At 28.7% G+C, this 27,017-nt stretch overlaps 2 protein-coding genes across 2 annotated transcripts; both read right to left on the bottom strand.

Moving 5' to 3' along the window:
* Positions 1-1,840: 1,840 nt before the first annotated feature.
* On the bottom strand, positions 1,841-3,165 carry LOC143571322 (uncharacterized). Its single transcript, XM_077056781.1, has one exon. The coding sequence runs from the start codon at positions 2,543-2,545 to the stop codon at positions 1,841-1,843; it is 705 nt and encodes a 234-aa protein (XP_076912896.1). The 5' UTR covers positions 2,546-3,165.
* Positions 3,166-22,228: 19,063 nt separating this feature from the next.
* On the bottom strand, positions 22,229-23,180 carry LOC143571321 (large ribosomal subunit protein eL13z-like). Its single transcript, XM_077056780.1, has 4 exons — positions 23,062-23,180; positions 22,834-22,964; positions 22,596-22,754; positions 22,229-22,527 (listed from the first exon to the last, which is right to left on the bottom strand). Exons 1-4 carry the CDS (start codon positions 23,168-23,170, stop codon positions 22,306-22,308), a joined length of 621 nt encoding a protein of 206 aa, XP_076912895.1. The 5' UTR covers positions 23,171-23,180; the 3' UTR covers positions 22,229-22,305.
* Positions 23,181-27,017: the final 3,837 nt, after the last annotated feature.

The following is a 27,017-nucleotide window of genomic DNA, read 5'->3' as shown; positions in this document are numbered from 1 at the left end:
GAGTTATCAAACAAGCAAAATGTTATATCGTTTTCGTGGTTTTATATTAATTATTCCTCGTACGTACAAGTAACAACACAAGCAAAATGCTATATCGTTTTCGATATAAAACTCTAAGCAATTTCCATAAGTATCAAGCAAAATACTAACACTCTAAACTATAACAACTAATCAAACTTCGAGTAAATGAACAACCATATTCAAGTAAAGTAAGTTATGTAACAAACCTATAGTAGTTACTAGACACTAACAAAACTTAAGATTCGAAAGCCGGAAAAGAACTGCTTGGGTGTGTTTGAGAGGAGATCTTTGGACTATCTGACTGGTGATCATTTCTAAGGAGGGGGCATGTTTAAAAGATGACGGCTTTGGATAATTGGGTTTTCACATGGTCTATATTTAGAGGGTGTTTGGCTAAGCTTATTCAACTCCAAAAGCGTTTTTGGTAAAAGTGTTAATTTATTTATGGATTTTACAAAAGTAGTTTTTACGAAAAGTGTTTGAATTAACTTTTGTAGTTGGAAAAATCAAAAAGTAAAAAAAAAAAGACATTCGTATTTACTAGTTTCAGAGATAATGAAATAATAAGTATATTTGTAATTCGGTTTTCCAAAAGCAAAAAAACAAAACAAAAGACTTGGATTTTTTTGCTTCTACGTTAGATCTAGTCAAACTTGATTAAATGAAATTGAACTCTAATTGGTTCTTTAAAATCAAATTTAATTAATTTAATTAATGCTACAATGTAACGTGCAAATAAAAAATAAAGTATGTTGCAATTAGAAAAACCTTTATATAAACCACAACTCCAAACTAAAACATACTATCTGATCGTACACATTCTTGATTATTCTAGGACATTTCAAATGGTGAAGGTTGTCATGACGATGTGCTTTATACTGCTTGTTTGTGTATCTGCATCCGGATTTCCAAGGTACCCATCGAAGCCGAAAGGTACCCCGACTCCTCCAAGTGGGCCTTCTGCACGTGGCTTCCCGTGTGTAACTACTGACAATTGCCAGCCGTTGTGCTCATGTATGATCCAAGATGTATATTGTTCAAACAATCGCTGTTATTGTCGGGGTGAATTATGCTAATTTTGTGATCAAAGATTGCAAAACAGTGTATTAAAGCTTATAAATAATGTCAATGAATTATACAGCTATTTTATTTGAGACAGTTGCGTTCACTGATTTAGTTAAAAGAATGCTGGTAAGGAAACTCATAATATGTTTTATCAGGGGTGGATTTAGTACGGGTTCACAGGAACTCATTGATTTTCAAATTTTACATTAAAACGATATATAAAAAGTAGTAGTGAACCCATAAGATTTTTAGTAGTGAACTCATATTAAAAACTTTAAGATGGTGTAGTGGTAAACTCCTTAAAAATCATCCAATCTTTTGTAAGGTCGTTCAAGTCTTTCAAAGACCCGTGTTATTACATTTTTTTTCCTTTTTGGTAACCCAACATTGTGTATTTAGTTGGGGTTTTTAATAGCTAAAAAAGAACGTTTTTTCTTATGATAATTTCCAGACATATTCACACATCACGCATTCACAACTCATTTATTGTAGTTATTTTTTTCATTTTTAATGACCTTACATATTTTTTATATTAACATATTGTTTTATTATGGTATTGTATTATATGATATTCTACACCAATGCCCGACCGGCCCGAAAAATTTAACATTTGATTGTGTGAAATTTAAACACCGAAAAAAGATGAACCAATAGGAACAAAATTCTGAATCCGCCACTATGCTTTATATCAAAACTCCATTTAGAATGCATGAAAACAATAATATAAATGATCAAACTCGTAATATGTTTTATATCAAAACTCCAACCATTTAGTGTAGTAAACACAAGTAGCTGGTGATATAAGTCCACCCGGTGTGCAGTCCCTGATCCGAGGGCACACACCACAAGGGACCGAAGCCAACCCGCCTGTCTTCAGACCCTGGTTAATATTTTCATCAGGAAGCCGATAACACACGGTTCCAACGGGGATCGAATAATACTCCCCGAGCCCACTACTCTTCACCTCAATAATCGAATTTTCAAGAACCATCAGACCTAATAATTCACTTACTTGCTGACTCGTGCATTTTATGTTTATTAGGAGATCATGTTTCATAATCAATTCGTAAAGTCCCTCGGCTGTTGTCACTTTCAGCTTATTTTGAAAGATCCTTAAAAACGCTTCTTTAAGTTGATCGATGTAGTTGGTATCGAGATTACCTTCATCATCAAACCATACACCACCGGTGACAGCGTCCGAAGGCTTGAATTCTGTTGCAATGAAGTGGTCTCCTTTGACTTGGGCATGTTTTATTTTAGTGATCTTTGACAAATCTGTAAGTTTCTTGATGCACTTGTTGATAATGACTTTTGGCAGATTTGTTTCTTGACCAATGCTATATTTTGTGATCGCGTTTTCGCCTTTGCTTTTGATGGCATCGAGTACCACCTGATCAGGCTCGGATAGACCATTGGCTGGTTTAGATTCTGGTCTTTTTCTTTTCTGTAATAGGCTCATCTTTGAAAATGTTTTCTGCAGTTTTAAACATATGTTAACAAATAAACTAGTAAAATTATTTAACTTCCAATCAACACTAGTTCTCAACTTTCAGAGATCATTGTTACATGATTAACTAATGCTTCGAGTTATAATGTTTTGCGATTTTAAAGTAAAGATGGGAATTAAACTTACAAGCTAATAACAATTTTTGGCCATTGTAAACCGAACACTAATGGTCTTGTTGGGCTTAAGAATAATAAAAATATTAAAAAACACTAACAAACTAAAGAAGCTATAATGTTCATAACTCTTAAACTTATGTACCAACTTATAAAAGACACAAGTAAAATATAAAAGGTTATACAGGTCAAAATCCTATGGTCCATTGATTTCGAGTATAAACCATAAACTAAATCATTCTTTAAAAGTTTGAATATTTCTCAACTTAAAGACTGAAAATTTCCCCAAACCCCAATGTTCAAACGAAACAAGTAAAAATAAACGGGGTTGTGACCAAAAATGTCCATTTGACTAGTTAACATCAAGAAAATCTCCATTTGACTAGCCGTTTCTCAAAATGTCCATGTTAAAACTCATTGATCTGCTAACTTTTTAATCATTAACTCGAAAAGATTTTAAGCCAACCAGATTCTGCCATTAGTTCAAAACATTCAAGTCACAACTCAGAAGCCAAAATAATCTTGTCGGAAGCCAAAGTAATCTCGTTAGATAATCTCCTCGATAGGTTTTAAAACAAGAGGGAGAATCTGTTTGGCTAAAAATCATGCCGAGTTAATGATTAAAACTCAACAAGTCAACATGATTTAGCATGGACATTGAGGGAAGAGATTGTCAAATTGGTATTTTGGAAATTATCCCAAATATATCAAAAGGTGAGATGTGTCAAACTCCTATAGGACGTAAAATTTCCTAAAAAAACCGACCGTGAAACAAAACCTATGATCACTTTGAATGGTTTAACGTATTTAAACCAAACCAATGAAAACTCATGTTTTCTAGAACTAATATCAAGCAAGTAGCTAAAAGGTGAACTTAAGAGATGCAGAAAAATAAGGTTTTAAAAAATAGAATAAACTTTACTTGTTTGGCGTCACAATGAAAGTTGGCGTCGATAGAGCACACAGAAGCAAAGCCGGTGAAAGAATGAGAGGTGTAAATGTAATGAATAATGATGATCGGTTTAGTTTTTATAACTTGTGCACCAAAAGTTTTTAAATTAGGTCATTAACAAAATTACCAAAAACAATGCCTACAATATAGGCTCGGCCTAACAATCCATATTATACAATTTTTGGTTTATATTTATAAATAATAATGATTACTTAAATACAATTAAATGGAAAATCTAACTAATTTCTTTGTTTGTGTTGGAATATTCAGCTTGCTTGTATTAATAGTGGTGGATGTAGAGTATAATTTCAGGGGTAGCGCAATTTTGTTAACAGTACTACATTAAGAATTTTTTTACCTATTTCGCTAGTACGAGCTTCTGGTTATGCGTTTCACGTGTACTGGGGCCAATTTACAAATTCCGCGCATACCGGCACCCAGTTACATGTTTTGCCCGTTCTAGACCCTGTTTCGTGCTACACGTTTTCCGGGTCTGGTTTACCCGTTTCAGGCACCCGGTAACACCATCTTTCTGATATCAAAAACAAATTTAAACTTTAGAAAATAATAAAAACACAAACCATATAATTCCAAATAACATCCAAAGCAGTTTGTAACATAAGGTAAACAAACCAATTAAGCAAACAAGACACTTTCATGACCCATTTCTTTTCTTCCTTCTCCGCCTCTACAGCCCTCTTAAGCCTTGCACCCAAATGGCGTTTGTTTGTCCTCTCCAAACGCAACTTAGCATAGGCATTAAATTAAATTAAATGAATTCATCTCTTCGGTAACCTTCACAAGTTTAACAGCAGGCTTCTCCCTAACAATAGGCTATACCGGGCCTAGAACCTGTGGGTTCATCTTTGAATATGTTTTCCGCAGTTCTATTATTATTATTATTATTGTTATTATTATGCTAGAACATCATCAATACAAGTGCAGAGGTGAGCAAAACCCGACCACAACTGAAAACAAAACCATTAACCAATTTGGTTAATTATAACCGAACAAAACTAACGGTTATGGCTAGGTGAATCTAATTAACAGACCATTCGGTTATGGTTACGATTAATGTGTCTTTGTTAACCGACTTTAACTGAAACCAAACCAAACATTGTATGCTTGTGTTTTCCCAAATTTTATACCTCTATTTTTATCTTTTATACTTCCAATTCTAGCATCAAACATTTTAATTATGTTATAAATGTTTATAACATAAGTTAGAACACCGTAACCAAGCTTGAAACTGGCATATTTACATCTAGAAACTTCAATATTTGTGATTGTGACACCATAACCGAACCATTTTCAACCAGAACAAAGAAAAAAAATACACCGATGATAATTAACGAAACTTAACCGAAATCGACCAATAACCAAAAGTTAACTGACCAATGATTAACCAACCATACGGTGAAGTTAAACAATCTCCTATAATCTAAGCTCGGATATGATTATGGTTATGACTAAACTCCCTAACCGATTCAACTTTGCACACCACAAATTAGTGTAGTATCACATACATAACTAGGACAATTTAGATTATTAAAAAGATAAAATTCGAAAAGCTACAACTTTTTTTATGTTTTATCTAGTTATATACAGGTTTTTTTACACAAAATAAATTTTACAGACTTCACTATTATTTTTTAAAAGTGTAAATATACCATAAATCAAACATATTCTTTTTAATTTTAGTATATACTAGATTAGTACCCGTGTTACATACGGTGGAACATATTTAAAATCATAATATATATGTAACATCATATAAATTTAATTAAATATAAATGTTGTATTTGTAAACAAATGATAATTTTACATGAATTATAAGATATTATAACTTATTGAATCATATATAAAAACATACAAAGAATAACAAAGATAATAAAAGTTAAATTATTTTATAACTTATACCATTAGTACAATAATAAGCAAAAAAAGGAAATTAGTCTTCAAATCAATAAAACAATTTTACAATGTCGATTCAACAAAACTATTATCTCAATGTTGATTCAAAAGATGAACTCTCTGTAAGACATTTATTACACACCAATAACCGTAATGTTTATTACTCTAAAATAGTACCCGTGTTTATTTACACATCAATTTAAAACATTTATTACACATCAATGTTAAAATGTGTTAAAAGATGAATAACATTTAAGACATTTCTTTTTATAAGTATATTATAAAATTATGTTACAAAACAAATTGTTATGACAATCAAAAATCTAAATTTAGTTTTTCATAATACAATAATTAATTGATCTTTAAAATGAAGTCTTAATCAATATTCAATAACATATTAAGTTTTATTCAAGTGCAGTTGACATATAGTTGATTCCTAATATATATCATTCATGAAATATAAAAAAGCTTTCTCATTCAATTTTTTATAACTATTTTATAGATAAATTGTGTTAAATAATCATTGAATACATATAATAATAATCTTATATTGTTTTAATATATTGTGCTCTTTAGCTTTATGCTTCTTTCAATATGTACCCATTTAATTTGTTTCCTTTGTAGCTATATTTTTTACCCATTTAGAGATAATGTAATTTGAAATGGTTGATGACTATCTATGAAATTTGAAATAAATGATCAACTGTGTATTGTAAGTCTCTTAGACTTGCTTGGTTGCTGCAAATTTGAATTATTTCTAACAAATGTCAGACTGGAAAATATATATATATAGTTAGTAAATTTTCATCTTAAAAAAATCCACTTTTGAATTAAAGAGAGACCCGTGTAATACATGAGCGGGAATTATAGAAAACGTAAAATATACATATTTGTTCTGAATTTAAATGAATTGTAAATGTTATCTTTATAAGAACGGATTATTTTAGATGAATTATAAGGTATTACATCATGAATTTAATTAGACGGTAAGTGCATTATTTGAAATTAAATTATTATTAATTATTATTATTAAAATTATAATAACGTACACATTTACCAAAATTAGAGTCAAGTCATATTAATAAAAATATTCAAGTTATTAACCTATTAAAATTTGGTTTCTAAAAGTTTAGTCAAAGTCCAACTGTATAACCTTTTTTGTAAATTTAATATAGGTGGTAAAAAAATTCGTATTTTAAAATGGTTTAAATAAATGGTTTTTATTATTCTCATTTAGGAATAAATATATATTAAGGGATTTGTTGTTTTAATCATTAAGTAAAATATAGTTAACAAAATGATCATATATTTAACAAAATGTATTACACGGTTAATTGTTAACATATTTAAGGCCCGTGTATTACAATAATGATTAAAGTACAAAATTTTGATCAATTACCCGTGTAATACACAGGCCTCAAACAGTGTATAACTCATTTATGTAAACTATAATATAAATAGAAATGCTAAATAAATCCGTAAATTATAATATATTGTAATTGTAAAATTGTAATATAAATACAAATCATATAGTTTCCTATTATGTAAAATATGGATACTTATTTTCAAATTAACTTGTACCAAAAATATACAAAATTAACTTATTTACTTGATGGTCAAAAAACATTCAAATTAAGTTTAATTTGAAATTAGGAAAATGTTCAAATACCAAATTAACACTATTCAATCTCGTTTAATTTTAAATTTTCGAATACCAAATTAAGATATTCACGTTGACTATCAAGTAATTAATTTCAAATAATTCAAATTAACTTTAAAATCGGTTTGTTTATAAATTATGGAAAGTCAAAGTATATAAAATGTGTTAATGGGACTCGACAAGTGAAACCTTTCGTTAATATTAATATTAATATTTTTTAAGTAATTTTTGATATATTTATTATTATTATTATTATTATTATTAGCTAAATTTATGACAAAAATTTTCAAATTAACTTATACCAAAAATAAATATAAGAATAATTGTTTTTAAATTATTTTAGTCAAGATATACCAAAAATATATGGATACTTATTTTTCGAATTAAATTTAATATTTTCAAACAACTTACCATAATTCGACTAATTATTTACATATTTACTTATTTTCAAACGACTTATCTAAATTTACTTATTTACTTTAATAATAACGTTTTAAAATTAATATTTGAAGTAACGGTATAACATTTGTAACAAAAAATTTGTAATTTATAATTTGTACCACGAAGTATGATTATATACCAAAAAATTATTGTTATAATAAAAATAATTAATTAATATTAACGTTAAGTATAAAGTAATCAACTCGTAATTGGTAATTTGTACCACGAAGTATGGTTATATACCAAAAAATTTATTGTTATTATAAAAATAATTAATTAATATTCACTTTGACTATAAAGTAATTAATTTGTAATTTGTAATTTGTATCAAGGAGTATGGTTATATACCAAAAATATATGGATTACCTTAATTCACGAATTTAAATTTATTATTCAAAATATATGGATTACCTTAATTACCAAGAAGTAATTAATTTAATGTATATAAATTTAATATTCAAACGAATTACCTTAATTCGTATAATGATTTACATATTTTCTTATTTAATTATTCTTTAATATTAACGTTTAAACTTTAATATTTGAACTAACAATATAACATTTTAATTAATTTATTGTTATTATAAAAATAATTAATTAATATTCACGTTGACTATAAAATAATTAATTTGAAATAAATTCAAATATACTTTAAAATCGGTTTGTTTATAAATTAGGCAAGTCAAAGAATCTATACATACTATTAAAGTAGGACACAATTTCCACATGACACCATTCTAGGGTGTCCACATAGGATGCCACCTCACCTCCATGTCATCCATTTCCTTATTTAATCATTCCAACTCAGCAATTAAACCACATTTAACCCATTAACCCATATTAGCTTAATTTCTCGCGGGTCTTCATTATCCATTAACCCATTAACCCGTAAATTCAAATACTGTATTTAAGTCTAAATTCTTCTGCTTGCACTTTTCACAAACCCTAATGGCCGCTCTTAACCTCTTATTTCTGCTTAATATTTCCGATCTAATGTAAACTACAATAAATTAATTTCTGGCAACCTTATTATTTTTTCCGGTTATTCTTTCTTATAAGTTTTATATGTTTATTTTCATATATAACTGATTTCAAAAAAATCAGTTTAGGTTGGTGACATAATACACGGTCATGAAGGTGATATGTGGACGTTTTAAGTTATTCCGGTAAGTGTTGCCGTTTTTTTTCCTATCATGTTTATAACGATGATTTTTTTATATTTGTTTCAATACTTCATTTAACTCTGTTAATTAATCAAAATATGAACTTTCATGATTAATAGAAGTTTCTTTCTTTTTTCCGGTATACCATGGTCATTCTTACAATATCGTTTTTCCGGTAAAACCTTTTAAATTTTCCTTCTTTTAATTATTGTTTAAAACTCCATAATATATATATTAATTGTCTAATTTATTATTTCAGGATATTGTTCGACTCATCTATACTTTATATTTTGTGTGTACTTTTTCCAGTAAGACATTCCGCATGAATATTGTACTTTATAATTTCAGGTTAATGTCACAACTAATAGATCCTCATTTCGCTTTTCCGGTATACCATGGTAATTCCGACAATATAGTTATTCCGGTAACACCTTTTAAATTTTGGCTTTGTTAATTATGTTCAAAAGTCCATATTATCAATAATAATCCTCGAATTTATTATTTCAGGTTATTGTCGGACTCATCTGTACTAATATCACAATTGATCAAGACTGTAGTATATGTATTCTTAAGATATATTCATGTATAGATTTAAATTTTTAAATATTCATGTATTTCAATATTTTATTTCATATGTTTTAGTTAAAAGTTAATAATATTTGTTTTCCTTTTTTTTTTAAATAAATTACAGCATTGACTATTCCATTAATTATAATTAATTTGTTTGACTTACCTAATGTGTCCTCATAACCGAATTAGTTATTATACATTGACTTTACTCAATTAACTATTTCCAAATTTTTGTAGTGTTAATACAATTAATTACAAATTTAAATCAAAGTTTTAACAATATACCAAAAATGTAAAAATATACCATTAATAAATTATTTGACCAAACTCAAAGTTAATCTTAGTTTACGGTAATGGTATATAGTTTTAATACATAATATAAACTCAGAAAAATTTGATTAATATCCATAATATACATAATAATAATGTCTATTAAATGAAATGTCCATAATCTATAAATAATAATACATAATACGGAGTAACAACTTTAATAATTTACATAAATAGGTAAATCAAATTATATAATTTACCTATGGTATCTCTATACATTTATCAAATTATATAAATAGGTAAATTATATAATTTATCTATGGTATCTCTATACCAGAATTTAAAGTTTGATTAAAATTTGTAATAAATGTCCATATTAATTGTTTGACTAAATAATTATGAAATAATTATTATAGGTTTCCTAGTTAACAGGTTTCCTTTATTTGTACAACTAAAATTTGAATTGATAATTAAATAATTATTAAATAATTTTTATAGATTCTTTGAGTAAATGATTATTATATTTACTATATTTAATATAATAATAATAATATGTACTCCGTATAATTCAGAATAATAATTTATATATATCTATTTAGTTTAGACATTATTAAAATTAAACTTTATAACTATGTTATTAATTGTATTTTTGTTACAAATTTAAACTTATAGTTCATAGTATTACAATGTATGTGATTACATATCTTTTATTTGATTAAAACAATGTATTTGACAAATATTTTGTGTATCCCTAACAATTTTTTATTGCATAACATTATAATTCGCAGTTACTACTAATCAAGTTCAAACTTTTATATTATGTACAAATCAATTATTCTAAAAATAATTCGTTTGACTATCAACAATTTTTATATCATAACCAATATTTAGATGATTTCCAGAATTATAAATCTCAATTAATATCAATCATTACTATTTATATTAAATTTTACATAAATAACTAACTATTTTATACTATATATTCTTTCATTTCTTAATCTTTCTCCTCACTTTCAGACATCACAATATCCATTGTTTGTGTTCATCCAAGTTAATGTCATTTTAACTTTTAATATTATTTCTTTTATCTATCAACTTTTACATTCAATATACGTTACTAATTATTATTTTTATTAATTTTTAAGGTCAATAGAGGCCCAGAATGTTACTAAGTTACACGAGATTGATGTGCTTAGATCTACTCCATCAACCATTAAGGTAAAAGTGTTGAAGGTTTGGAGTGTCAAGGATAATAATAAACCTAATGAAGATTTCTTGATGGAAATGGTTTTTATGGATGAATCGGTATTTTTTTTTACCATTTATGTTTATGAATATTTTTCCCGTTTTTTAATGTTAATAATTATATTTTGTATTTTTAACAATTTAGGGTACCCGAATGCAGTCTACAGTTTTTATACAAGATATATTCCGTTTCAAACGTTATTTAAACGAGAATGCTACATTAACTATAGTCAACCCTAGCCTTGGATCTAATGCATCTAATTACAAGGTTATCGACTGCCCTAATAAGTTAGTTTTAAACTCCAGTACCCATGTTAATCCTTGTAATCAGTTTGATGGTCCTACATTCGGTTTTAAGTTTTACTCATTCAAGTCAGTTATTGATAAAGAGATCCCGTTGAAAGCTACTATAGGTATTATTTACATACTTTTATGTTTTTATTATCTATGAACAGTTTTTGTATTTCTAATTCTTTAATCGGATCTTTTCCAGATATAATTGGACATGTTGTTCATGTTTTTAAAGATAACAATTCTAATATGAGAGATGTTAAAAAAAGTGCAAGATTAACTATGGAGGTTTCTGATATCAGGTAAATATTTTTTATTAATTTATATTTCTGTTTGTATTAATATTATTTTGTCATATAACAATTATTTTATTTTTGTTTACAGCGGTGACAGTGTTTACGTCACTCTTTGGGGGATTACGTATCACAGTTCTCTAAGTATGTTGTTGAGCATTTTGATGAATCACATATGATTATTCTCATGCAATTTGGTAGAGTTAAATACCATAAAGGTTTGTTTTATTTTTTTTATCTGTAATTTTTTTTCTCATTGTCACTTTCTTATTTTAATATTATATCATAATGACTGTAAATTTTTTCTTTTTTTAGAGAAACCGTATGTGTCTAATTCCTACGGTTCTGATGTTACTCGTGTTTTCATGAATGATAGTATTTCTGAAATTGAAGATTATAGGACACAGTAATATTATTATTAGATTTCCTGATTGTCTGTTCAATTTATTATTTGTTGAAATTTCTAACATTTTTTAAATGATATTTCTGCAGTTTGTTTGAATTTTTGGAACTCAATGTTGATGGTCCTGTTCGTAGGCCGATTCCTGTTAAGTTGATGTCTACTCTTGATGAAGAGTTTCTGATGGTTACATCATTTTTCAACATTTGTGAAATTTGCACAATATTGCAGGTAATTTATAATAATGACATATAATTATAATTTCTATCATTTACCAAACGCTTATGTTATTATTTTTAATTGATTTATTTCAGCCAAAGAGTATTATAGTACTCGGGACCATAAAGGCTATTTGCCCCGACTCGTAATGGTACTATGTCGGTTGCAATAGTTGTAGTCGTAAGGTGAGCGTGACTGTTGTCGAAGGCAAAGATGTTTATGAATGCAAGAATCAGAGATGTAACACTTTGGGTGTTACACCTACTCCTAGGTATAGTGTATATTGTATAAGTAAATATGTTTTAATAATAAATGTTGTTATGTTGTTGATTACAAATTTCTTTCAGGTTTAAGATTAGGCTAAGAGTTCAAGATGGCAGTGGTGTTGTTTCGTTGACACTTTTTGATCGTGATGCCAAACTTATTATCAAAAAAACAGCATCTGAATTGCTTGCTGCTAAAGATGAGGTTATGTTATTATTTATTCATATTCTACTTCTTAATTTTTAATTTATATGAAACACTTTTTATGTAACATATGTTTTTTTTATAAATATTTTAGGATGATGTTGAGCTTGGTGGATTTCCCGGTGAGTTGAACTATTTGTTGGAAAAGAAGTTTGCTTTTAAAGTTGAAATTGCCGATTTCAATTTTAGGAATAATGTTGAGGTATACGATATATCAAAGCTAACAGATGATCAACAAATAATTTCTGCTATTGAGAAAAGAATAATGCCTGAGTTTATAGTGGTAAATTCATCTGCCTTTAAAATGAATTATCAACTATATTATAGCCTTATATCTTATTTTTTTGTATTATATTTGTAGCCTTCTGATTCTGGATCTCTTACATTTGGAAATTCTTTAACTGATCTTCAATCTACAAGCTCTGCTTCTTTAAAGGTTTTTTCCCCTTCTATGTATTTTACATTATTTTGTTTTTTTGGTTTGTTTTTATATTTGTTTTTACACCTTATTCTTTTTGACAGATTTCTGAGAATGGTGATAACAAGACTCCAATTTCTTATCCTTTGGTTGATGAGGAATTGAATGAGATCAAGTTGTCAAGTAGTGATTCCGATGACAAACTGAAGCGTAAACTTGTGGATGTTTTTGATGGTGATCAACCATCGGCTTTTTCTTCTACTAAGTCCAAGACAGGCGATGTTCAAGGTGATTCTGAGTTTGTTAATGCTGTTGGAACAAGCAAGAATGGTGTTAAACTTCTTACTCCTAAGGTCGAGAAGTGACTTCAACATATATTTCACATTTTATTAATAAATACACCTGAGTCTGTTCGGTGTTATTTCTATTTTAAGACTTAATTTTGGTGGTGTTTTTGAAGACTTGATTGTTGGTTTTATTTTTGTTCACATACATTTATCATGGTGGTTTTTTATTTCTTTATATTATCATTAACCTTATTTTGTTTCTATTGTGTATTGCAAGTCACTAATTTTATTTTAATTATTTTATGGTATGTTATTTAAAATTTTAATTCGATAAATTTGGTGGAATTGTATTAGTCTCTAAAAAATGTAACTACCTTCTCCCAAAGTTTAAATTTAAGAGAAATATAAATATTAAAGATATTGTACTTAACTTATACTCCACTTTAAATATATTCCAATTATTAAATGTGATGTGTATATTTCCAAGAAACCCGTTTACCATATAATGACCCGGGTTTAAAACCGACCTTTTGTATCATTTTTAACAAAATTATAATTTTTTTAATCTATTTTTACAATCTGATCAATATCAACATCAATCTTAGATTCTTCTTCCAGGTTTTGAAGGTAAGTTCTTTCCTTCAATCCTAATTAGTTTTTGATTTTGTCCCAGATAATCCCTCTTTTTAGATTTTTCTTCTTAATTATTCATATTCTTCATCATTAATGTTAATTTTTTAGTTTTTGTCTAGACTAATTACCATTGTTATTTGTTAATCAGATGGATTATCCTGCACTAGCTGTGTTTAATCAATCATCCCTTGAACATATGGTCAGTATCTACCATTTAAAAGTAGTTGTTATTATTATGTACTTATAATTGTGAGGTTAGTATATTAAAATATGGTTTCTGTTATATTCTATAGAAAATTCCCAAAGATTATTTTAAGCTTCTTTTTCCACATGAACCTCTTAATGAGACTGTTTCCATCACCCATCTAAACCAAGAGTGGACCGTTGATATTGAATTGAGCATTGATAAGTATGTATTTGCCAATGGATGGTTCCCATTTGTAAAAGACAACGGTTTCTTATTTGGAGATGTTTTGGTTTTCTTTCCCACTCGGCCACACGAGTGGAGATTGTTATATGTTCCAGAACATCCGGACTGGAGGCATAAGGTTTTTGATTTCTATGTCTCTTATCCAACAATGAATAAGTTGGTATGTTAAAGCGTATTATTATTCGTTTGTATATATAAATTTTAAACTTTTTTATATTTATTTTTTTAATACGTAAAATTTATCTTTTACTTATTTGTTATTATTGTTTACAGCAATTAAGAGACGATCAGCTTGTATGTTACCTTTCAAATATGAAGCGTGGTAGATCATCTGCCAACTGGGATGTTTCTTTAGTTGATGGAAGTAAATGGACTCTTGTGTTTAAAAGTTTGAAAAGCAGTATTCATGGATACACATTCGTTGGTGAATGGCCCAGTTTAGCAATGCATGTTAACTTACAAGTTAATGATTATCTTGTGTTTTTACCGGTGGATGACAATACTCTCAGGTTATACGTATTTGATAGTCGTGGTGTTGAACGTACATAGTTTGCTCAACAAAGTTTTGTTGTTGGTCTAGATATAGTTACTATTTCAGGTTAATTTCCCAATATTCACCTAATATATTTCAGAAAATATATTTATTTTTTAACTTTTGTTGTATGTTTTTATAATTAGATGATGAAAGCTTTGGTGTTGTTGATCATTAAGGTGAGCGTGTTTGGATTTAAGATGAACATGTCAGTAAAAATTTTGTTGAAGTTGTTATTAGGGATCGTTTGGTAAGTTATGTTCCATTGTCATAAATTGGTCATGGTATACATACGTATTATCTTCTTAAGTATGTATTATTATAAATACTAAATACTTTTGTTTATATTTTTTACAATGTTTACCTGTTGATTTTGCACGTGCCAATGGGTTGAATAAGGAGACTGAGTTGGTGTTGATAAACCCAAATGGTGAAGATGTCATGACTAAAATACACATGGAACACAATCAGGGTAATTACAAGTTTAGAGTTCATGACTGGCCACAATTTGTTAGTCTTAATTCACTCGAGTTTGGGAAGAAATGTCTACTCGAGTACAACCGTCCCACTCATTCTCTAATCATGTCCCAAGTATTTGAATAGGTTTCAAATTAGCTTTTCCATTATCAATGTTGGATTTCAAGAATATTATGTTTATCTTTTTTAAGTTATGCTACCATGACACTTTTTTATGTACTGTGTTTAATATCTTTATTAAGTATTAATGTTTTGTATAAACTTAAAATATCTTATAGAACATATGTTTATCATATCTTGGTCTTTGTCATACATGTTGATGTGGTGTTATTGTTATTATAAATGTTATAGAATTTTATGTTTAGTATATGTTAATTTTATATTAAATTTACTTATTTAGCAGATGTTTTATTTTTTTCATAGTATATGTTTTCCATATTTGATTATAACTAACAAATAAATGTGTTTAAATTTGTTAAGTTCATATGATTCTTCTAGAATATATAATTCAAATTCAATACCCGCCCCTCCTATTTTCCTTTTATGTTAATTTGTATTCTAACAAATATGCCGCCTATTAACTTAGTTAGAATCTAATTTTAAAAAATGTTTTAAATACCTAATCATCTTTTAGGTTTAACATCTTCTTTTTCATTCTCCCCGCCGTCTTTCATGTATTTCTCCATTCCTTACTTTCTAATTTTCTTCGTATAATGTTTAGATTAACGTTTCACGATTCTTATATAACTTATATTTCTTAGATTAATACGTCAATAACTAAGATTTTACATAAACATTATTGTGTTGTAGAAAGATTATTTGGTTATGACAACTTCTTTTCTCATGCTTATCGAAGATCCCAAATTTCCTATTCAGGTATTGTTAAAATTATATGATAATATATTTCTCTAAACATTCAATACCTAATTGTTGTAAATGTTAATTTTTTTCTTAGGAAATTCCCAAAGAATTTATCTTGCAAAATTCTTCAATGTTTAACGTGTTGCCTAAAACAGTAGAAATTCATCATTACAAAGGATCGTCGATAGTGGAGTTAAAAAAATAGAAAAATCAGTTTGTTTGGGTGATGGAGTTCTTGATCTAATGTCTTCTTTGAAGATTCATCCTTATCAGAGAATTATTTTTATTTTACTTGAAGATGATAGTTAATGGTTACTTAGAACTCCTTCGAAGAAGGCAATTTCTACTGGGCATCTTCGGGCATTTGTTTTATACGATCATAACAGAATGAATGATAAATTGGTATAATTCTTATTAACTGTTATTACTTAATAGTCAGTTTTATAAATATATATTTATATATTAAAATGGTTTTTTACATATAGTATGTTTTCCTATTTTCTTTACAGGTTGTTTCAAAGAGGAATATTGAAACTCAGTTTCAAGACTCGCTTCATATCGGAGTAATTAAGTTTATTTTTTATCATAACCATTTATGGGAGATCAGTTTTAAATTTTACAAAAAAACACTATTTGTTTGGTGACGGTTGGAAACAGTTGGTTCAAGATTTGTGTTTCAGAGATGGTGACGCTCTATGGTTGAAGTATGTTAACAATTCTACCATTGATTTAAGAGTGTATGACAAGAACGGTATTCCTTTATTGTTTCCACATTTACCACCAATTGTATGTCATCAATTAACAAACTTCAATCCGAATGGTGAACATACAGTCGATTCTCCATATTGCCAATCGGTAGTTGATTATTCTCACAATAAAGATTTGAATCATAATAAAAAAAATAAGGCTGAAAACTCTAATTGTTATTCAGAGTTCCGTAAGAAGATTGAATATCGTATGGTAATAAATATAATTACCCGTTTATTTTTTGTTATGTTTTTTTAACTGTAAAAATAATCATATAAAATTTGTATGTTTTTTTCTTAGCGATTACCAGCTGAGGTCGGGAGACTTGCAAATCTGAAAAAGAAACGCTTAATTAAGTTCAAAAGTTTAGCCGGCTCGGAAACAATCTTCAAAGTTAAAAACGGAGGCCAAAAAGAGAAGGGGCGTTTTTCGTTAATTGGATGGAAGGATTACGTAATCAACAATCGGTTATGTTTTGGCAACACTTTGGTTATTCGTTATTATAAGGACGATGATGTTTTAGTTGTGGTTGAAGTTGATGGTTGATGAGTTTTATTTATCGTTTTTGTTATTTTTTAATTTTGTCGTTATTCAAACTTTGTTATAAGCACTATGGTATTTAAAATTTTATTTTGTCTGCTTTTGAAAGAATGTTTGATTGTATTGTTATGTCTTTCCTTTTTTTTGATATCTAATTATTTGTTAACATAATCATAAAAAACAAAACTTGTATGTAACCCTAATTTATCATGTTTTAAATATTATACGGTAACACATTTTATACTTATTAACTTTGAACATATTACATAATAGAATATTTAAATTGGACTTATATTGGATATTATCCTTATTTCCTAAATATTATCTTAAAATTAACAATATATAATCGTTATCAATGCTTAAAGATACTTTCCAAATTATTATTATAATCACATATCAAAATATATGTAATATTATGAAATCAGTTAATATTCTATTATAACTATCTTCCATATTTATCCTTTTGTATAATTTATTAACATCTATTCCACCATTTTTCACTCTTATTTCTCTAATAATGTCTTCATCTTCAAAGAAACGAAAATCTACTCCCTCCACCTCAAAGATCAACAACGACGATCCAAATGGTATCCAGATTTTGATCCCACGTTGTACTCTCCTGATTTCCTTAATGGTATAAAGATGTCTGGAATGCCAAACCATCGTTTGTTACTTAAGGTGGGAGTTCCTATTATGTTACTAAGAAATATTAATCAGAAAAAGGGTTTGTGCAATGGAACTAGACTACAAGTTGTTAGTTTGGGAAAACGCGTCATTAAAGCTAAGGTTGTTTCTGGTACAAATATAGGATTTCGTACTTTAATTAGCATAATAAGTCTTACACCTTCTGATAAGAAGCTTCCATTCAAGTTAAAGAGAAGACAGTTTCCTATATCCGTTTGTTTTGCAATGACTATAAATAAAAGTCAAGGACAATCGTTATCGCGTGTTGGATTATATTTAAAAGACCCGGTTTTTACTCATGACCAGCTTTATATTGCTTTGTCTAGAGTTAAGACTCGAGAAGGTATTAAGATTGTTTTACTAGATAAATAATCTCAGTTGATTAACAAAACAAAAAACGTTGTGTATAAGAAAATATTTGGAAACCTTTTATGAGTTTTTACATTTCATTTTTGTTTATGTTTCAACATTGTAATTGCATTTAACTTTTTATTATAAAAGGACTGTGTTAATTATTTTATGTCTAACTATAGGTATATGTATGTTTGTTAATCATCCATTCATTTTTCTAATTTTTTATGTTTCTCTTTTATCTTGTAGTCAGTATATTTTAGGAAATTAAATTTCATAAAATTTATTTATACGATATTTGATTAAACTTTATATTTTTAGACTAAGTTATTTGATATATATTGGATTATATCTATTTACCAGATTTTTTATGGAAAAAAAAATAGGTATAATGTTTAACAACAGTCTGAAGCTATAGGGTTAATAATTAGTTTTCTTGATTCAATAAACCGCCATTAATTTTTATTAATTTATACAGTTTTTGAAGATGAACAATCACACCCTAACTTCTTCAATCAAACGCAAAAAAATTTTCTTCTTCTTACACAATGTCGACAATTGTTAACTGGAAATTTTCCTCCGATTACAACAGATATGAGTTCTTTATCAATGATCTTTCCGTAATTTACAAGTATAACATCCACTCTGTTATGTGTTTTGGAATTCTCAACAAGTACCAAATCTTCGCCGCCGGCAATCGCAAACTAGTTCTAACTGATGAAGAGAACTCCCTGATGAATGCTATACGAGAAGATATTGTACAACATGATCAAGAGGTTCTTCCGGTTGTCAATGTGAGTGAGTGGTATTTTTATCCTTTCCAGAATTTAGTTGTTATAAAGTATGTCAACAGCCAACAGAAGACTGTTAAGCCAAAAACAATTTTGCAATCGAATGATCTTTTCCTATTAAGAGATTTGGATGAGTTGAAGCTTTCGAATGAGAGAAATCACAGGGCACATTTTGATTTGGAAGAGGAGGTCGGTCAGAAAGTGAAATGGTTGTTAGATTGTCAAAATTATGAGTCCGATTTTGATGATTTTCATAGTTTTTTGGATTTTGATGTTGAAGTTTAAGGTAACAATTATTCAATAAGTTGCTTATTTACTTAATTAGTCAAAATATTTAGTTTATTGTTTGCTATGTTTTGGTTGTTTATGTTATTACATTAATTTATAAATACAAATTCCTAAAACTTACAATAAACTGCTAAAAATCGTTTATTTTTTTGTTTTGTAGGTTGTTATGGCAGTTTTGTTTTGTTGGTGGATTGTGGATGAAAATGATGCTTGGTAAGTTGAATTCACATGTTTAGGTCTTCTATTGTTGTAGTGATTATGTTTAATATGTTTGTTTCAATAATATTATAGTTTCAAAATTCTATGATTTTTTTTAACCAGTTTGATTCATTTGTTGTGACTATAAAGTTGTGTTACATTTTCACATTTTGTGTGTATTATAACAAAAGTATTTACATATTTATGTTTACATTTAGTCTTTATGATATATGTTAGTAAGCTTTTTGTTAATAGTTAATTGAGTTCCATGGTTTGTTTGTCTTTTTCAGGTTTTAGTGCATGATGATTCTGTTTGATGACGGAAATTTTGAATATCATGTAGGTATAAGAATATTAACATCTAAATATTTGTCATGTCTTTTGTTATAAACTTAAGTTTGTGTAATTAGTAAGTTTTTATGTAGACAATATTGTTATCTATATCTCAAATATATAGATATATGATATCTTTTGGGTTGTAAATTTGATGATATCTTATGGTTTATTACATATATGATGATATTGTATGGTAGTTTATATACATTTTGTTACATATCTAATGTCAACCCGTGTGTAACACGGGTACGAACCTAGTATAAAATGTTTTAATGGAATAATTAAATTACAATATTTATGTTAATGAAGTTATTTAAAACAATAAGGAAAGTCAAACAAAATAAATGTTATTAATGAGATAATTCATATAATATTTGAACTAACAATAATACATTTTAATTAATTTATTGTTATTATAAAAATAATTAATTAATATTCACGTTGACTATAAAATAATTAATTTGAAATAATTCAAATTAACTTTAAAATCGGTTTGTTTATAAATTAAGGAAAGTCAAAGAATATAAAATGTTTTAATGGGATAATTAAATTACAATATTTATGTTAATGAAGTTATTTAAAATAATAAGGAAAGTCAAACAAAATAAATGGTATTAATGAGATAATTCATATCGAATAGATTACAACACGCTGGAAAAAAATATAGATCAGACTTATCTCGAATAGATTACAACACGCCGGAAAAAATATACATCGACATTAAAATTAAAATCTATACATACTATAAACTCATAATCATTCCGTGAAATTAAATTATATGAGTCGGCAATTACCTAAAATAATAAAAAGAATATTAATATTGATATTATGGATTATTTTAATTATAACTAATAATAGAAAAATTTTAAAGGTGTTAACGAAAAAACGAAATTTAAAGATGTTACCGGAAAAAAGATTGTATAAGCTGTGACGCTCACCGGAAAATGTTACCTGAAATAATATAAAAGAATATTAATATTGATATACGGAAAATGTTACCGAAAAAATTACCGGAAATACTTACCGGAAAAACGTAACAATAGAATATAAGATTTTGATTAACAAACTAAAATGAAATCCTCAGCAAATTAAACGGGTAAATAACCTGAAATAATGTAAAACAACCATTGTTATAGGTATAAAACATAGTCGGAAAAAATTTAACGGAAAATCTTGCCGGAAATACTTACCGGAAAAACGTAAAACATCCACATATCACTTTCATGGCTGTTTATGATTTACAATCTAAACTGATTTTAATAAAATCAGTTAACAATGAGAATAAACATAAAAAGGTTAGCAAAAACAATAACCAGAAAAAAAGGTTGCCGGAAAAACAGATAAACAGTAGGAAGTTTATTATAAAATACAAACTTACCGGAAAATTGATACAAATGTTGAATGATATTCGCCGGAATATATTAATAGGTGAAAGAGAGAAAATGTTGAATATGGTAAAAAAATTAAGAAATGTTATGGTTTAAATAAAGGTTAGTGGATGAGTTGGAATGCTTAAGAAAGGTAATGGATGACATGACAATGATGTGGCATCCTATGTGGACACCATAGAATGGTGATATGTGGAAATTACTCATTGCTTTAATAGTATGTATAGATATTACATACTTAAAAAAAATTAAAATCAATATATTGTAAGTAATTAAAAATGGACTGCATAACTATTATATACATTGTGCTAGTATGTATCTACTTTGGGAAATTATAGCGCACAGTTGATGTAAATACTTAGTTAAATTTTAACAGCAAGCCGACAGAAATACATCCCTGCCAATGCTTTGTTAAAATACTTTGTTAAAAACTCAAAAGTCGTAAAGAATTAAAAACCTATTCTATTCAAAAGAGGGTGGCGGCGCAGTTTGTTGCCGGCTTATCCACCTCTATATTGTAATTAGATTCTTTTATTTAATATATGAAGATGGTTAATTCTAAAAAAAAAAATCACCACCCAAATATTGAACTTGGTGCTAATCACATCATTTTTAATTTTTTTCATATCAGAAACAAAGTTTAAACTTCAAAAACAAAAGGACAAACCATCTAAATCCAAAATAAAATTCAAAGCAGTTTCATGTCATAATAAATTATCAAACCAAGCAGCCAAGAGTCAAGACCCTTTCTTCTATTTCCTTTCTTCCTTCTCTGCCTCTGCAGCCCTCTTAAGCCTTGCACCCAAAAGACGTCGGCTTGTACCTTCAAGACGCAACTTGGCATACGCGTTAAATGACTGCATCTCTTCAGTAACCTTTACTATTTCAACAGCAGCCTTCTCACTAGCAACAGGCAATACCTGACTTTGAACCTTTGTGGCGGCTGCAAGCTCTTCTGGTGAAGAGTCACCCGCCTGATTCATGAAAAAAGTTAACTATACAAGTAGTTTATAATATTAACCAAACATTTTAAAACCTTCACCTTTGTCTTTCTTGCGCGTCTTGGGAAGACAATTAACTTATCCTTGAAGGTTTTAAGCCTCTGAACATTAGCTTGTAAACCTTCCAAAGAGGAGTTCCTGCGCCTATGGTCCACAGCAATACCGATGGTTGGAGCAAGTATCTTGGGAATACCCGCAGCCTGTTTTTAATAACAGATATACACTAATAAGTAAAAAAGGTATATTTTGATTACTTAATACAAAACCGAGACGTCTCACCTTCAATTCTTCAAGTGAAAATCCCCTGCCCTCCCTAAGAATCATGTTGTATTTCAAGGTTTGACCATGAATCTGGGGACGCAGTTTTCCCGCAGGCCTCGGGAAAACTTTAACAGCCTTCGCTTGCCTAGCTGTAAATATATATAGAAATATTAACAGTGAAGCAAGAAGATTAACTAAAATGAGATAGAGACAACAAACTAGCTATAATGAAACATCATAGCCTACCGCTGCGTCTCCTGGTTTTGCGGGCGGGTTGGTTGAACCATGTCTTGACATAGTTTTGCCAATCTTTTTTGAAGTGCTCATTTGGGATGACATTGTTATGCTTCACCATGGCTTACCTGCAAAAGCACCAGTTTGCTTTATTAAGTATAGTTATAGTTATTTCACATATTTAATCTCACATAGAAAAGAATCAATACCAGAATCCTTCTTCCATTATTAAACACTAATTTTTTTCGTTCTTTTTATATGTTGTTAATTTTTGTTAATACCAAAAAGAAACTAAAAAAATTATGTAGAGTGCGGAAGCACATATATGTAGCTCGTAATCTACGTATATTTATCTCGTATGAGATACATATATATGTAACTTCCCAAGATACACGTATATGCTTCCACAATCTGAATATTCTTTTAATTTCTTTTCGGTTTTGGTAAAGGTTAATAATATATTAAAAGAATGAAAAAATAAAAATTAAAAATCAAAGCCTTTAGGTCACCTACCTGAAGAAGAGACTGAAACCTTAGCCGGCAGAGTTGAAGATGGGACTTGGGAGGAGCTTTAAACCTTATTAAAATATATAATTGGATTTGGTATATCGGGCCTAAAACCTTTTTTAATCCATAATCCACTAAATCTAATATAAGTTATTAGCTCCAAACTAAAATAAAGGAAAAAGAAATATATAATATAATATTTTTATTACTAATTTAAGGCCCGTAAATTACACAGGTACAGGTAATTGATGAAAATTCTAAACACTAGCTATTAAGTAAAATTCAGTCAACAAAATTATCATATATTGTTAATACAATTACAATTTATATTAAAATTGTAAAAATTACATAATAACTAAGGTTACACAAATATGATACAAATAAGTAAAAAACTTCCTTATACACTACATTTGTTGTATTTTTTGGTATACATTATTTATCAAAAATTAAAATCTTTAGTCTGTGTCTGCATGTAACATTTGATAAGGTAACATGTATGTTTGCTTGTAACTCTTGATGTAGGCACATATAGTTGTGTGTGTGACAAATAAGGTTCTTTCAAGCATATTCCAAATTACCAACCCTAAATAATGATAATATATCCATGAAACTAACAAAAAAAATATTTATACACATAAAATATCATACCTTTTAAACAATTAATATTATGTCATTTGAGATCATTAGTTCATGTTTATCCAAAAAAAAACATGATTATCCCAAAAACAAATTATCTAAACATTGATGATATAATCATCCTTAGAATCTTTATAATCTAAAATTGATTGATCATGATAACTTTGTTGTTACTAATATTTTATGTATGACAAAATTTTAATTAATTATATATTATATATATATAAGATAAATAATGACTTGTTGGTGCCACAAATTTTTGCTATGAATTTGACATAGCCTTTAAGTGAATTTATGTCTAGCCATTAACAAAGGTTGTTTATTGGTGTGATGGTTAGGTGTATATTAAGTCGTAATTTCTATCTATACTATACATGCAACGCGTTCAACTAATGCTAGCTGGGGGTAATAGATTTTTTTTCTGTTTATTCTCAATACATTGATGGACCCCAAGCTTATTGGTGATTTGGTTCTAATAATTGATACGTTTTTTATTCTTTTTCTTTATATTATTGTTTAGCAATCGAATTCGTTTTGGTGCATCGCCGTAACGCATGAGTTAAGTGAATTCTCTTGGTTCGCCACCACAGCGCGTAAGTTTTTTTTAACGTCAATACCGACTGAACTCATACTATTTCGCTGTAATGCGGATTTATTTTGTGCTACTTTTTGAGGGTTTATTATTTGTTGATTATGTGGTTTTTTGTTCACATTGTTTTTTTTTCCCTTTTTGTTTTAAACATGTTACTTTGTTGTATTTGTGGTGTAGACAAAATTATTTTGTTGCTTTACTTTCGGTACCGTAACTGATACCGATCAATTTCGTGTCGTGTTCGCCACCACAATCCACAATTTTTGTTATATTAATTTGTTGTATTTAACGATCAACAAAATTTCCTTTTGATTTATATTCGGTGTCATAAACAATCAACGATCAAATTCACCTCAACTAGCAACTGCTCCACTCAGATTAATATGTTATACGATTGCCAATAACATCAGCCCGATGCATCATGCAGGCTATGACACCTAGTGACAATGAAAGTTTATTTGTAAATAATGTAGGGTTTAAACTATTATCTATTATATATATAAATATATATATATATATATATATATATATATATAGGGGTGGGATCTAAAGAGAACTCCTTTTAAAGAGGGAACTAGAGAACTAGTAGAGAATTATTTTTAACTATTTTAAAAAAAATTATTTTGTGATTTTTTTTCTTTCCCCATTCTAATAAGATGATATTGATACTAAAAAAAAACTTGTCGGTGTAGTACTGTAGTGCATATGTGCACTAATGCCTATTGCATATATACAATAGTGTTTTATTGCATATAATACAACACAATTGCATTATTCAATACACACTATTGAATATATGCAAATACGACACTAATAATTGTATGCAAAACACATTATCGCATATATGTAATACAACACTAATGCACATATGCACTATATCGATTTTTTTTAATTTTTGTATATAATATAACACTATTGCAAATAAACAATACAAACAATTATATATATATGCTATTCAACACTATTTCAAATATCAAAATGCACACTATTACACATATGCATTATAAAAAAAAGTCGGTGTATTGCATATATGCATTACTCGTTAATTTTTTTTATTTTTTTTTATTTTATTTTTTTTGTGATGAAGAATAACAACATATAAAAAGGATAAAAGAAAAAAAATTAAAAAAATATTGTTTTTAATTAAATAAAAAATATTTCATTATTAGTTCTCTAGTTTTCTCCATAAAATGGAGTTCTTTCGTGATCCTCTCCCTATATATATACATATATATATATATATATATACATATATATATATATACATATATATATATATACATATATATATTAAATTGAAAGTTTTTGTTACTCACATAATGTTACTGTGCTAGCCCGACAGTTTTTCAAGCGTGTGGTATTAAGTCCTTTTAAGCGTTAGTGTTGGCAGCTTCTGATTGTTTGTTTTGGGCAATGCTGACTACTCTATCTTTCCACCAACTTTTCTTCATTTTGGTTCTTCTCGCCATCAATTGCCACAATAACCTTTGATTCCTGTCTATTGGTTTCCACCGCCTGCCGCCATCATCGCCGATTGTTACCGTGTTTGATTTATGAAACGTAAGCGGCGATCGTGTGGTGGTGGCAGTGCTCCGGTGTTGGGAAGTCATGGCTGTTAAATCTTGGGTTTATGACGCCGGTTGTCGCCTCCCTAGCCACCGATTGTAACCGGTTTCGATCTGCGAACCTGAAGAGGTAGGTCCCAGCAGAGCCCAGTTGGACCCACAAGACTCACCTCAAAGAGGGACGTCTGCGCAGTTGAAACCGCAAGACTCACCTTCAACAGGGACGTCTGCGCAAAGGCTAAACTCGCAAGACTCACCTTGAAGAGAGACGTCTGCGCAGAAACCAACTGGATCCGCAGGACCCACCATGCTCAGAGACGTGACGTCCTTACGCGCTGTACGCAAGCTGTTCCCGCAGGAAAAGCCTCCCAATGGTCGACGTACTCCGCCTGTTCCCACAGTAACGGATACTAGCCATCAGGGAAGGCTACCCGCGCAGCAAGGCTACACGCACAAGGCACTTAACTCTTAAATAATTCAGTAATGTCACCTGAAGAAGGAGTGAGCAAGCCGGGAACACTCCCGCCCAAAGCCGGGAATACTCCCGCCCAAATGAGCCAGTCCGTACGCTACTGGAGGACCTTTTGTACTGTACCTGACGAGGTATGGACAAAAGGTCTGACCAAAGCAGCGACAGCTCACTGTGACAAAGGAATAGTACACAGCCG

The sequence above is a fragment of the Bidens hawaiensis genome, unplaced genomic scaffold (assembly GCF_021521415.1).
Source record: "Bidens hawaiensis isolate Kalapana, Puna unplaced genomic scaffold, B.hawaiensis_p1.1 tig00025353_1, whole genome shotgun sequence".
NCBI classification, from domain to species: domain Eukaryota; kingdom Viridiplantae; phylum Streptophyta; class Magnoliopsida; order Asterales; family Asteraceae; genus Bidens; species Bidens hawaiensis.
The sequence above is the reverse complement of the archived record's forward strand: the minus strand, read 5'-3'. Positions and strand labels throughout refer to the sequence as shown.

What these genes read in the sequence shown, in the direction of transcription:
- LOC143571322 (XM_077056781.1), bottom strand. Translation starts at nt 2,545, where the DNA reads ATGAGCCTATTACAGAAAAGAAAAAGACCAGAATCTAAACCAGCCAAT.
- LOC143571321 (XM_077056780.1), bottom strand. Translation starts at nt 23,170, where the DNA reads ATGGTGAAGCATAACAATGTCATCCCAAATGAGCACTTCAAAAAAGAT. An exon ending in TTTCACTTGAAGAATTGAAG is followed by an intron (nt 22,755 to 22,833) that starts GTGAGACGTCTC and finishes TATTAAAAACAG; the next exon opens with GCTGCGGGTATTCCCAAGAT. An exon ending in GACGCGCAAGAAAGACAAAG is followed by an intron (nt 22,528 to 22,595) that starts GTGAAGGTTTTA and finishes TTCATGAATCAG; the next exon opens with GCGGGTGACTCTTCACCAGA.